The 15,132-nt window shown below is 42.2% G+C and overlaps 1 protein-coding gene across 7 annotated transcripts in view; it reads right to left on the bottom strand.

Annotated features, from left to right (window-relative positions):
- ACACA (acetyl-CoA carboxylase alpha) overlaps positions 1 to 15,132 on the bottom strand; it is a 1,131,726-nt gene that overhangs the window by 423,200 nt on the left and 693,394 nt on the right. For all 7 annotated transcript variants that reach the window (XM_086954890.1, XM_086954892.1, XM_086954891.1 and 4 more), the window contains 2 exons: positions 11,148 to 11,268; positions 9,469 to 9,579 (listed from right to left, as the gene is read on the bottom strand). In XM_086954890.1, coding sequence (XP_086811016.1) covers positions 9,469 to 9,579; positions 11,148 to 11,268 — 232 coding nt within the window. The remainder of the gene's footprint in view (positions 1 to 9,468; positions 9,580 to 11,147; positions 11,269 to 15,132) is intronic.

The following is a 15,132-nucleotide window of genomic DNA, read 5'->3' as shown; positions in this document are numbered from 1 at the left end:
AGAAACAAGTGTTTATTAAGAAATTGCATGATTCCATGCATTATAAACCACGTCACACACGCTGCTTGGTCAAACACTCCCACCCACTGTGACATAAATCTCATCTGATACTGTATATAGAAATATCTACTCTAGCAAACACTGTGCACATTTGCCGCAAGCATGCACACCTTGACATGCACAGTTCGCTGTTATAAACCCACCTCACACACACTGCTTGCAGACAATACCCCAAATTAATTTCATATCTCATTAAGTGACATACACAGACCAACATTCACCAACACTTTCTCCATGTACCAATTTCAGTCTATTGGCTTTGTCAAAGTTTGTTTTGTCATAGTTTATGCAACACGTTATTGTTAAGCACAGCTGCCATTAACAATCCAAAGAAAATAACTAACTAAAAGCCATCTTTATCCCTGGCACTGAAGGAAACTTCTTTCTGTGAGGATGTGCTCCTTGTTAAAAAGGCAACTTCTGTGACTCACAGTAAAGGTAGCCAATGGCTCTAGTGGGCTGGCCCACAGCCCCATGCTGTATTCTGTGGTGTGTGGAAATAAAATGAGAATGACACAATAACGTACCAATGGATGAATAGGGCTGACTGAAAGCCCCTACAAGTATGTTATACATACAATTTTAGTAAAATCAAAAGTCTTGGTTAATTTCAGACCTAAACTTGGGTATTAAACTAGCAGGACATTACCTAAACAAAGCAGAAACACTGGACTCTTACCTGGCAGCCAAGAGAAACAACTCCTGTCGTCCTACAGAAACAACAACAATCACAGCATATGCCCATCCTCGAGCTAGATCAGCCCTCCAAGAAATTAAGACTTCAGAATGCAAATCGCTAGCTACCCAGATGGCTGCTCTACGGACTCAACCCCTCCCCGCTGTTTCTACAGATCCTTCAATCAGCATCGGAATCTATCCCAGTCAGAAATATTATCAACAGCTCTTTGAAAACAGGACTTTTCCCAGAGACATGAAAGAAAGCATACATACGTCCAAAACTTAGGTACAACACGGTTCTTTTTATCCATCCGCGGTAGATTTTTACAACGAATAACAGCAAATTGTGCCATTCACAGTAAATATTTACCACAAACGCCTCATTAGTATGCAAAGTGGTGTAATGGCATAATTTCGGGAATTCAAACATAACGCAAAAGTTCCAAAATTACACCGGTCTAATTGAAATTTCACCCAGACCTACTCAAAACTTGACTCTGCTAACGAACTATACCAAAACACTTCACACTCAACTATGAGAAGGCTACAAAAATCCAAAACTCAGTATCAAGACTACTTCTAAATACAAGTAATGTATATACACAAATCCATGAAGGCTGTCCTGAAGGCTTTACACAAGCTCCCAATGACAAGAAGATCAGCTCCCAAACTACTGTGCATCAGTCACAGAGATATTAATTGCCCAAAATGAATTCAAGTAAAAATCGCACAATATTCAGTACCGAGGATTTTACGTTCCAGGCTGGCACTTCACATAATAAAGCCTGCGTATAGGAAAAAAAAACGTTGATTCACAAGTTTCTCTGGGCCAGCGGCAAAATGTTGGAATTTCTTACCAGAAGAAATCATAGCGACTAAGATTCAGTTAAGAGTTCAGAAAGATTGTTAAATGCTGGTTAGTCCCAACGTGTTCCAACAAATATTCCACACATTCTCACTTCGTGCCCCCAGACAGATACCTTCCAGAACTCTCTAAGATCAAAGAAGTGCAAAATCACAGAATCCCTTAACAAACAACCCCTTACATGACAGAAAACTACATTTCCCTCGAAACTACACACCCATGCATCTTTCTCAAATAAACACATAACCGTATGATAAAAGCAAACCTCATTGATTATCTACTCCTCAAAATCTCAACTACAAACGAAACAATACCATTATCCAATGACACCCATTAGTGTGAAAAAAACAAGTACTAAGACTGACAGCTTCAGTAATGTACAAGAGAACAAATGGTGTCGGCATAACAGTATAGACACAGTTCTGTCTCTTAACACACTACAAATTAACTCCACTCTCCCCACATTAAAGTCCAAAATCCCAAAAATGTATTGAATATAAAAGGTACCGATTGAATGTGAGCAACAAAATACATAATTTAGAGCCACGTAAAGGGATTTTGATCACTGGAACTTGAGGAACAGTAAGATATGATAGAAGGGTTTTATAGAGCGCTCGTACACCGACGGTTTCTTGGCGCTAGGGTAAGGAGCATAGCAGATGAGAGGGGGGTGGGAGTTATTGGTCATAAGCCTGGGAGAACAGCCAAGTTTTGAGAGATCTCCTGAACACGGAGTAGGACTCAGTTTTACGTAACGTCGAGGGAAGGGAATTCCAGAACTGGGGGGAGATTAACGCAAATCTCAAACCCCCGAGTTTTTTGCGCTTGAAGGCAGGGGGAGTCAGTAGATTAGCGTTGGCCGAGCGGAGGGTCCGGCCGGGGATGTAACGCTGGATTCTATCTGCGATGAAGATTGGTCCGTGAGAGGAAAGAGCTCTGTGGGTTAGGCAGCCAATCTTAAAAAGGCAGCGCTACGCCACGGGGAGCCAATGAAGGCCCTTAAGAAGAAGTTTAACTCGGTGTGATTTGGGCAGGCCATGGACCAGTCTGGCTGCCTGGTTCTGAATCAGCTGAAGCCTCTGGAGCAGGTAGGCCGGAATCCCAGCATACAGAGAGTTGGAGTAGTCAATACGTGACATTATTAAGGCCAATGTGACCTGAACCAAGGCTTCAGGGGAGAGAAATTCACTCATCTTTCTAATCCTGCGCCGGTGAAAGAAGCAGGAGGATACCACAGAGTTAATTTGAGTCTTAAGAGTAAGGTCACTACTGATGTAGACTTTTGACCGCTTTGGCAGGGATAGGTGGGGGACCAAGGGTGGGTGGCCAAAAGTTGGGGTTCCAGGGATTTTGATGTGGACCTAGTGAGAACTAGCTCCGTCTTATCTGGGTTTAATTTGAGTTGGTTTGTATTAATCCATGATTGAATGAAAGTTAGAGTGGACTGAAAGGATTCAATTGCAGGGGGAGAGGTGTTGATGTTAAAAACAAGCTGGATGTCATCAGCGTAGTTGAAGATAGTTACATCTCTCTTTCGCAGGTCTGATATTAGTGGACGGATGTAAAGGTTGAATAAAAGCGGGGAAAGGGAGGAGCCCTGAGGGACCCCACAGGTGAGTTCTTTCCCTTTGGACGTAAAGTCGGATAGACGTACAGCTTGGTGACGATTACAAAGGAAGGAGGATATCCATTTGAGGGGGATACCCTGAATGCCGGCGCTTTCGACACGTTCGACCAGAAGTTTGTGGTCGACAGTGTCGAAAGCAGCCGACAGATCCAGGAGGACAAGGGCCTGCGGGATGTTATGATCCGCGCCTAATCTCAGCTCGTCGTGGACGGCTAATAAGATGGATTCTGTGGAGTGCTCAGGTCTAAAACCTGCCTGGTGAGAATCCAGGTAGTGTGAGTTTTCCACGAAGGTGCTGAGGCAACTTGTGACATACGCCTCCAAGATCTTAGCAAGGAATGGCAGAAGTGAAATGGGAAGAAAATTACTGGGCACAGAAGGATCTGCACCAGGTTTTTTCAGAATGGGTTGTACTTCTGCCATCTTGAAGCAATCGGGAACAATGCCTGACGACAGTGAGTTATTGAGGAGAAATAGGGGGATTTCAGGGAACTGATGAAAAATATCACGAGCGATGTGGGGGGGGGGGGCAGCTATCCATGGGGGAACCAGAACGAACTTTGTTGAGGAGAGAGAAGAAAGTGTCTTGTGTGATAGGGGGGAATGAGTCAAATGAAGATGTGTTATGATATATTTCAGCAGGTATAGGGAGGGTTTTAGCCTTGGGAATACTTGCTTTAATCGTGACAATTTTATCAAAGAAATAAGTATTAAGGGAGTCGCAGAGCTGTTGGGATGGGGCTAGTTTGGGGGTAATCCTATCAGGCTTAGCCTACTCATCCACAATAGAGAATATTTCTTTAGCTTTGTTATCAGCGCTGAGAACCTTCAGTGAAAAATATTCAGATTTTGCTTTCAGGATGGCGGCCTTATATTGATAAAGAGCTGTTACGAATGAGGATTTCAATGTGGGAGAGTAATTCTGTCTCTACTTTCGCTCTGCTTGACGCAGGGAGAGTTTCATTTGTTTCAAATTGGGGGTGAACCAGCATTGGGCATCATGAGGTCTTTTCTGAATCACATTCCTAAGTGGGGCAAATTTGTCTCTACCAGAGGCCAGCCAGGTATTAAGGGTCTCGGCTTGGGCGCGGGGAGATAGATGGGAATCGGGGAGGGGGGAACTAGAGGGTTTAGACGTGGCTAGAAAGGAGCAGAGTTCAACGATGTCGACCCAGCTCCAGTTTCTAACTTTACTGCGCCCTGAGGGAGGGGATTTAACATGAGAGGGAACAGGGAGGGAGAAGGAAGTAGGGTAATGATCTGACCAGGAGCACGGACTGATCAGTAGATCAGAGATCTCAGCGTTGGAAGACCAGACCTGGTCAAGTATGTGACCTTTAATATGAGTGGGAAGCTTGATATGTTGTGAGAGATTCATCCCATTTAGAAGTTCAGTAAGAGCAGCCGATGTTGGACACTCACGCGGATCACCGGGCCAGAAATTAAAATCGCCAATAACAAGAAGTCTAGCGTGGGTTATGGCAAGTTCGGCAACAATGTTTCCTAAAGCTTGAGGAAAGGTGGGCATATAGCTAGGGGGTCTATAAATTACCGCACAGACAATAGGAGAGGTTAAAGAGTGGAGTTTGAACACTAGGAGGTCCACCAAGGGAATACCAGGTGAAGAAAGGGAGCTGAATTTATGGTTTTTCCGGATTATGGCTGCCACTCCGCTCCCCACTTTTGCCTCTGCTCTGTTGGCGTGGAGCGCATAGTAGTCGTTAGGAATAGCCGCCAATAAATCTGGGGAGGATTCGTCGTGTAGCCATGTTTCGGTGAGAAATAATATGTCTGGTTTATGGGAGTCTAATAGCATGAAGATTTCAAGTTGGATCGGGTGTTGAGATACCAGATATCCAATTTGTTATGTGGCTGACTCGACTGAAGAAAGGAGGACGTAGGGGAGGGATCCCTGCGGGGATTAGTTTGTCGGGGGGATCAGGTAGGGGGGTAAGGGCTGGTCTAGTCGCGTCATTGGAAACTAATAGATCGCTTTCCTTAAGGATATTGCTGGTGAGGGGAGAAATAGCCTGCTGTGTCTGCAGGGCTAGCATTTTACATCGGGAGTAGTGCAGGGAGGATTGGGCAGAGTGCATGGCCCCTGGCCCCGGTCGGGCGCGGACGGGCGCAGACGGGCTTGCCTTAGGCGCGCCCGCTGCGCGACGGGTAGCACATAGTGAGTTATAGGCAGCGAGCCCGCCCTAGTCGCGGGACTCCGCCCCCAACTATGATGGAAGAGTTACTGCTGCCTGTGGGAGCCTGCACCCTCCACAGCAATCGGGTAAAGCCGTGGTGGACCGAGGTGCAGGCAGCAAGACATGGCAGGAAGTTTAAGGTAGAGTGAGATGAGGGTGTACAAATTAGCAATCAATTTAAAAGCACATACAACAAATAGAATAAAAGTGTGCAGAATTCGCAGTGAATTTCACAACACAGAAATGCAAAAGTTTTAAACAGGTAGAGCGTTTTTTAAAAGTAATGTGGCTGGCGGGGATTAATGACAGAACTCACAGCGCTCCGATCTGGTATTATGCGTCCTAAAATTATGCGTTATAAAAGAGATGTATGGTGGTGAAGCCTGACAAAGGACTTTACACACTCAAATAATCACTAGGATTCCACACAGTTCAGGGCTGAAACAATTGAGTGTTCAACAGCACACATTGCATACCTAGCCTTGCAATGTAAAAGCTCTATTTGATTATCTGCCCCTTGTTTGCCAAGTAGTTGCCAGAGAGGAGAACTTTCACTCGGATTCATTGAGTTTTACTGCAGGTTTCACCACGAGTAGTATCCAACACTCCCTTACTGTGCTTGATCCCCTCTAAAACTATGTTCAGTATGCAATAATGAATACATTTAATAAACTGTGATCATTTATTTAAAGACTCCTTGTCTGCACAGGATATCATGAATACACCTTCCATTTTATCAAACAATACAAATTCCATACTGATTAACTGACAACATGGCTTCCCGCATAATTTTAGTAACCCCTTTTTTTGTTTATTCGAAAAAATAAACCATTGGATTACACTGATTAAGGTTAAGCTGATGATTTGTTACATATCATTAGCTTGCACAAAACACCTGGGAACATTTATTTTTCTTAAAAATCATTGACCCCACTTCCCACAGAAATACAGGGTCATCCTTGCACTGGGTGCAATATCTGCAATGCTACACGAAACAGCATTCAGGCTCCTTAGCAATCTGAATTCAGTCATTGCTACACTGCTGACTGCCACCCTTCAGATGGTCTACACAGATCACCTGTTTTGACAGTAGCAGGGTTTGTTAATGGTTATCCAGGATAGGGAGTCATCTCTTGACAGCCATATTGTGTGAGATGCTGAGTGTCTCCAGTGGTTCTCGGTAGGGATTCACCAACACAACATCATGGTGTGCAAAGGAGAGTTGTCTTTGTTTGGTCTCCCCTGATGCAGTGCAAACACTGTCGCTTGCACAACATTCTGTGTACTTTTCACTTTCAAGGGTCTTAAGCCCACCTATTACTTGCCATTGGTTGGCTTCATCGTCACTGTAATGCCCTTGCTTGTCTTTGGTCAGGGTGTGCCAGCATCACTTCCTCTTTGTGCGTATGGCTGTCCCCAGGGTATTGGCCCGAGTACAGCTTCTGTCACCAACGTGTGTCTTTCACTGGTCACGCTTTGCAGGTACTTTACTTCTCCTTTCGTCATTGTTCTTGCATGCCCAATTGTTGCTTGCCTCATCGCTCGAGAAACCTCCAGCACAGTTCCGTGCTGCTCCCTTCATAGTGCTTTTTTTCTAACTTTCATCCAAGCTGCACAACAGCTGCGCGTCATTACAACATGTTTAAAAGACATTGACAAATCCAATAGCTCTTTCGTGGGTGAGAGTTACTCACTTTTGCAATGTTTGTCTCACAGAATGACCCTGGCTGTGGCACTGCACGTTTTTATCACTGTTGCACTTCACAATGTGGCATCAAGTTTAGGAGTAGCTTCCAACACTGCACAGTATAACCTCACTCCAACGGAGCACAGAGAGCTCCCACAACAACACTTCACAGAGCTCCCTCTCCTCATTAATGCACAAAGCGCCCTACTTCAATTCAGCACTTAGCACAGTGAGTGAACTCACAGTGGCACTAAGCAGGGACTTTGGTGCTATGTACTCTTCCTCACTTCATCATTCCATAGAATGACATCACTGCACAAAGTGATCTTACTTCAGTAGTACAACCTATGTATCGACAGATCATACCACACCATTTATACAATGAAGGCCATACCATACAATACTATATAAGAGGCCATACCAAACCATGCTATAAAGATGACAGGCCATACCATACCACACAATCACAGACCATGCCATACAATACTGTACAATGCCAGACCATCCCAAATCATACTATATAATGACAAGTCATACCATACAATGGCAGGCCATACTATACAATGAAAGGCCATACCATACAATACTATATAATGAAATACCATACCATGACAAGCAATTCCACACAATACAATGACAGGCCATACCATACCATACAATATTGTGGCAACCGATACTATGCCATACCATATCATACAATACCATACAATAACAGGCCAGCCAATACAATACAATACCTAACATACTACAAACTGACAGGACACAGCATTCCATGCTATACAAAGACAGGCTATACCATACTATACCATGTCAAGCCATTATATACTATACTAAACAATACCAGGCCTTACCATACTACACAATGACAGGTCACACAATGCTATACTATGACCATACCATACTGTTCAATGAAAGGCCAAACTATACCATAAAGACAAGCCATACCATAAAATGACAGGCCACACTATACTATACTACCAATGTAATGCCTAAAAAGTGACAGGCCATACAATACATTGACATGCCATACCATGACAGGTCATAACATACCATTCTATTCAATGACAGGCCATCCCATACTGTATGATACTATACAACGACAGGCCATTCCATAGCATACTATACAATTAAAGCCTATGGCATAAAACATTACACAATGACAAATCATACCATGCCATCTCATACCATACTATAAAAAAGATGCCATACCATACTATAATATACTATAATATATAATAAGAAGACATACTATACCATACCATACTAAACAATGAGGCCATTCCATACCATACAATGACGTACCATACCATTTTGTAGAATGACAGGCTATAGTATACTGCACCATACTAAATGATGATAGGCCATACCCTATCATACAATGACAGTTAATACCATACCATACTATTCCAAATATGCTTTAATATAAAACTTGAATTCTCAGATTAAAACAATGGCCTGTTGTATTGGAAGAAAATAGCAGAGACTCATAAAAAGCATAGAAATTACCTCCTGTACACCATACCAAAAAGCCTCAGTGGGATGAAAGCATGCACATTGCTTACCATTAGTTAGTTTTATTGTCCTGCTCATTTCTTATTTTCTTATTAGGAGTCGCCTGAGACAGTTTGCAATTCATTTCATTAGCTTAAAGGAGGCTTAGGGCCTGCCCATTGCTTAGCATTTGTTGGCTTCATCGTCACTCTTATTTGCTGGATCCTGTTCGATAAGCACATACCGGTTTCACTTCCTCTTCTTGTGTTTCTCCCTCCCCCGGAGTATGGCACAAGTACTGCTTCCTTTCTTAATGGCTGCCCTTCCACTGCTCGCTTTCGGGCCCAGGCCACTTTTTTATTCAACTTGCAGCACTCAATAAGAGTGCATGTGTTTGCATCCCATTTCCCCACGTCCTGCTCTCCTGCCCCACTGCTCTGTCGTTGCTTCCCCTGTTCCCCTAACATTCCACTCCTGTTGCAGCTTTCCCTGTCCCCATCCCCTGTCCCCTGTTGTTGCATGTCCCGAATCCCCGCCCCCTCCACCTGTTGTTGCTTGCCTCGCCCATCCTGAACCACTCCCCCGTTGTTGCTTGCCCCCTACGGACAGAAATATAAGCATTAGCAAAGCAATAGGTCTAACCTATGTGAGGTCTACTGCTTTGTCAATGTGTTTTTTAGCCATGGTGAACAGCTGCACGCTCCTCCTTAGTACATTTGCCCATAGGGGTTTTAACCACAGGACCTGCTCACTCTGCAGGGGTGTCAGTAACAGTAACTGGTACACTCGCAAAGTGATAGATTCTCCTAAGGAAAAAAGACATGCACATGTGTCTAATTCGCAAAATTAGTCTTAAGCCACTCACTTTATTCAGGGCTCCAGCTCCTGTCAGGATAATGTGCGAATTTTCCACCTGGATCGTCCGCTGTCCCAACCTGACGAGATAGGCTCCAATTCCAATAGCCCGGCATGTTACCTATAAAAACAAAGGAACGGTGAGATCCATATACATTTACAGGATCAAACATCTGTATGCATATTTGTTTTGCAAACAATTGTGAAGCCATGTTTATTAGAGTAAAGAAAAATTGCTTTCTAGTGGACTTCTAATCCGTGATAACTGTATCTACATGCACATAAAATATATATATATATATATATATATATATATATATATATATATATATATATATATATATATATATATATATATATATATATATATATATAAAAAAATACGTTAAAGGGAAGTTATGCCTACTTAAAAAATATACATAACCGCATAAAGTTCAGTATAAAAAAATATACACGACTCCATGAAAAACGTCAGTAAAGGAAATGTTACGGTGACAACTAAAAACATACAATCCCATGAAATTCAACATTTATGGAGAGCTAGGCAACCATAGCTCCGTTCTGATGACTATTCATGACCCCACACAATTGTACTACTGAATATCGACTTTAAGAATATCAACATACATGAACACAGAGGTCAGGATATTGACAGACAAAATACTGAAAGGTCGAAGTATGGATTTACTACTCTGAACTCCCATCTACGTACATTTCCAAGATATATGTACGGCATATTTACATACATATGGAGTTAGGTACAGAACATCTAGATTTACTTGCCTGTCAATATTTTCTAGCGATATTTTGTCCTCGATATTTAGTACCATCGATATTCTGACTTTGACATTTAGAATGCACACTACCTAACACATATAAAAAACAATATCACAAATGAAATTAATAAGATCACATCACATCACATCACATCACCGTTGACCTCATCGAAGAAATTACTGAAGCAGCAAAGCTACCCCTAGTTGAAAACTCATGTCTGCTCCAAAAACATCGCCAACCTTTAAATCACAGCTCTTCATTAGACTACATATGCTTCATGCATCAAACCCACTCTACACCACACCTTCCATTTCTTGTAGATCATCTTGCAAAACCACACCTGCACTCTAAACACTACGGACCCATAGCCTAGATCTTCCTCTAAAACTGACAGCCTACAGAAGTACACCACCACTCTCAAGACCACGCAACTTCATTCAAAGCCGCACACTTCTCTGGATTTACACACCCTCTGGAAGACAACTTACATAACCGCTTCTCCCTGGATCACACCTCTTTTCTATTCCTCACTTCTCTCCTGTAAACTCCCTGTTAAAACATCCTAGCCCACAACTTCTTCCCTGACCACGGGTCCTGCACAAACCATATTCCAAATGTAGATCACAGCACCAGGCTTTCCACCATGTCTTTTCTTTAGATCACCAACGTCTCCTCTGGATAGTACAAATCTTGACTGAACCAACATTCTTGCTTAGACCACATCTCCATCGCTCAAACCACAGTTCTCTCTTAAGCACATTCTTTCTAAGATTAAACGTCACACAGAGATAACATTTCTTCCATAGCCCTTATGCCACACATGCTTCTTTTAAACTCATCACTTGTCTAAGCCTCACATACGCCCCTATAAACAATTGGCTTTTAATTAGAAGTGCAGTGGTTTGTGAATACCAAATTTATGGTGATGATTTCGTCGTAGGCCAGCGAGGATTCTCCAGCAATCATCCCTGATCCCCTGAGGTTTTCCACTCCGATCCCTTCTTCCTTGCCAATGATGTCTGTAATTTTATACCTGTTGATGAAATGGAGCATCAGATCCCAGTGTGGCCTGGATCATGAATGATAGTACGTTGAGGAAGGCAAGAGTATGTAAGTAGATCAGATAAGAAGCACATGTGAGAATAATGGCAACATGGAAAGCAATTTGCTCTGTGGTGATTCTTGGGTAATTCCGTAGTCATAGTCCTGGTTCTTTATCATGGACATGGTTAATTGAATTCATCAACATCGAATACCTCTGACAATGTGCAGTTTTTACAAAGATAAATGTCTATTTCTCGAAAACCAATTTAAACTAATGTCTATTAAAGGCAATATTTACTGTCTTTTTACATTATCCAACAGAGAAATAAAAAATAAAGCTTAGCAATCAGCCACGCGACAATACCCTTCACATTTGTTCCTTTAAAAGGAAACATTGATTAGAGGGTATTAGAGGGGCAGCAGTTTCAGAGAGGAATGACACTGTCACTTTAAGGTTGGAGGCTCCTCTAGAGAGCCCAGGTCAGTTAATTTTAACAGCACAGGTCTTAATCTTAATCAATCCTTCCCTGAACATTTTTAGAGTTGTGTCAGGGAGGCCAGAGGCCTATTTGTAAATGAAATGAGGATACACATGATGGATAAGTAGGATTAAAAGTAGAAAATATTTATTTCTCCACAATGAGTTTCAATACAAAAAAGTCAAACATATACATGACTGGAAATTGTATTCCCAATATATATGGAAGAGGAAACCCAGAAGTATAGGAACAGCTAGTAATTAAAAGAATGGGGACAGAACGAACCAGCATCCGAGGTGGAAGGACTTGGATCCTCAGAACTTGGGGTTGGCTCCATCTTCAGGGACCTCCTGAATTAGCTAGGGACTGAGGCGCTCAAGACAAATGGCCCATCAACACAGGAATCGTTCCTACTCTCCGGTTTGAAGCGAGGAATGAAATTCGAGGAAGCATGAAAAGTGCAATACTCACTACTGAGGCATGGTGCCACAATCCCAAACACACGAAGTTTAGATCTATGGGCAGGGAATAGTGGAATGAAGACGTGCTCGACTAGAGGGAAGAGAGTGGTTTCTCAAGATAGGTGGGGAACCAGCGCCCCTCACAGAGCACTCCATACCACACTCAAAAAGCTACACCATGGAACATAAGTGGGAGGCAGATACTGGTTACCCTGCAGAATTGCAGCACATGTCCAGAAATACCGAGAAGAGGTGACTGCAATGGAAGACACATTTGAGGCCATTGTCAAACATCCAGCTGAAACAAAGGAAGTGAATATAAAGGTGATCCATTTGGACACTGTGTCAACCATATAGAGAGTTCATACAGGGTGCAGCAGGAGCTTTTGCGGCTGCACAATGGCCGCAACGTTATATATGGACACCAGGATGGATTACTTAGGGGACATGGATCAGGCAGGAACACCTGCCTACTGGGGGATAGGTAGGCTCAGAGATGATGAGCTACTCAGCAGGAATTCAGGAATTATCATTTTATTAGAGAACACTTCGACTAACGTATTATATTTCTTGTGTTTATATATACTTTATATAATTGTCAGTTTCTTGTTACATTTTCTCTGGGATTCATTCACCTACCATAGGTAAGATCAATTGTAGTACCCACTTCCACCGAATCTAATTCTTGCAAAAACTTCCTATTTTTATTTTTTAGTCCTTAGCATCAAAACCTAAACCTTTTCTGGACTTTTTACGGCTCCTTATATGAAAATTCCGCCTTGAAACTCCGAACAGAATTACACTTTGATCACAGATCCCTGGACTCCCATTCACGAGTACAACGTTGAAATAGTCCCATGGAGCATAACTCACAGCATAGATGATTCAAAGGAGGATTTATTACACAGATTCAATAAATACAGAGAACTAAGAAGGTCAAAATGAATGGATGTTTCCTCTGAAAAAAATACTCTCTTTGACTCTCAAAAGGCCCCCTCTCTGGACTACACCTAAGAGAGCCTTTTATTGTAAAGCCCTTAATTGCGTTACAAAAACAACTGTGCCATTGCCTTTATTTTTAGGCACTACTGATGTTCGCTATTTAAACCACAGCGAAGGAGTGTTGTCACTATTTTTGAACACTTAATAATCAGATTCACATATTTTTGTAAAAATAAAAAAACTACAGAGAAGAAATTATTCTAGGGATATAAAGTATGAAAAACACTGCGTTACTTTGTTCCTTTACAGATACACATTAAGAATGTGTATCCCACAAACGCAGGGCCAGGACTAACCCGTGCTCCCTGTTTCCTATAGTTCCAACCCGTCCATGGTGAGAGGGAGAGCACTCCGTTTATGCTTAGTGTTATCATTGTATACAACCCTCCCCAATACACAATTTTAAACAGGCCGGACTCCAACCAGATATTTTGAGAAAGTGAAAAGATGCATCTTCCTGGTCCTTTGGAGCTCCTCGGTCGGTGTATCGGGTATATCGAACTTAAAGCCATCATTTAGACTACTTCTTTACCTTTTTGTTTGCGGTTTTCAAGCCCAGGGTGCCCCTGAACTGCTCTAGGCCACTCTTTTCTTACTAGAAAGTATGGTAATCAGTACCATTATACCTTTAATATGTTGGAACTGTTCCTGCTACTTGCTTTTCAAGCAAAGTGATAGCCTTCATACCAGCTGGTCCACACAGAGAGGCTCAGGGCTTGGGATTGAAACAGGTGGCGAAGCTTTTCAGAACCTGCGAGTGTATAAATTCTGTATATTATGTAGACTTGTGCACCCTCTGGTCATTTTACTCAGCAGAAAAGCTGTGGATGGAATGCTTGTATTCATCTGAACTACTGGTGAATATCATGTGCGTCTGTGCCATTACAGAAGGTGGCCAAAGACAAGCACAGTGGCTTTGGTTCTGCTCCAATAGGAATAGTCCCATATGAACTACAAAGCCACATCCCCTCTGAATGGAAAACAAGCAACTCCACACACATTTTTCAGCCTTGTTGAGTTTCATCAGAGAGGAGCAGCTTGGGTCCCTACAACACAGCAAGAGAGGAACTCACTTCTAGCATAGCCGTTCGGTTTGGAGGACAGCTCCTACTGAACTAGGACAAAGGTTGATGTGCATATGGTTTGCCCCTATTTATATTGGCACTGTGAGCCAAAAGCAAAGAAACTATGGACTAGAATGAGGCTGAGAGTCATTATCAGTGGTTGACATTAATGTATGCATTCAATCTGGCATTTTTTTCCTCCTTATTCCACTCACATCACCGAGACTCTGATATATGACGGGAAAAATAGATGTCAGATGTCTCATACTGAAAAGAGTGAGAAAATGATTCTGATTTCAGAGTTCAAATCAAGTGTTAAAGCGATGAGTTAAACTATAAAGGAGCCAAAAGTATGAGCAAACAAATCAAGAATGGCGCTCATAGAGGAACTCCCCCAAATCACTCTACTGGTATTAAAGTACATGTAAACAGAGAATAAAGGTTGCTAATATGCTTCTTGACGAATGGCAACTGCTTCAGAGGTTTCTCATTTGCCAGAAACCAATAAAATTACCATAAGTGCTTTCTGAGATATGCGTCAATCTTGAAATGCATTGGAGGTACCAGTAGGATAAAGCGTTGCAATATAGGTGAGAGCTGTCCAACATACAGAGTGACCTGACCCACTAATCATAAGAGAGAGTATTTAACGGAAATCCGTTTTATTTTAAGAAACAATTTTATGGAAAATGTACGTTTATTTAACAGATAAGATGTCAGATCTTACTTTGATAGTTTCAAATGTTTGGGTAGTGCCATACTTTTTTCAAATATTTGATGCTACAGAACAAAAACTGAAGCAAGGAACTGAGAGTGAACATTGTGGTTCAGTAAGTATGAAAGGGAT

This window comes from Lissotriton vulgaris, chromosome 2_1 (assembly GCF_964263255.1).
Source record: "Lissotriton vulgaris chromosome 2_1, aLisVul1.2, whole genome shotgun sequence".
Lineage (NCBI taxonomy): Eukaryota > Metazoa > Chordata > Amphibia > Caudata > Salamandridae > Lissotriton > Lissotriton vulgaris.
The sequence above is the reverse complement of the archived record's forward strand: the minus strand, read 5'-3'. Positions and strand labels throughout refer to the sequence as shown.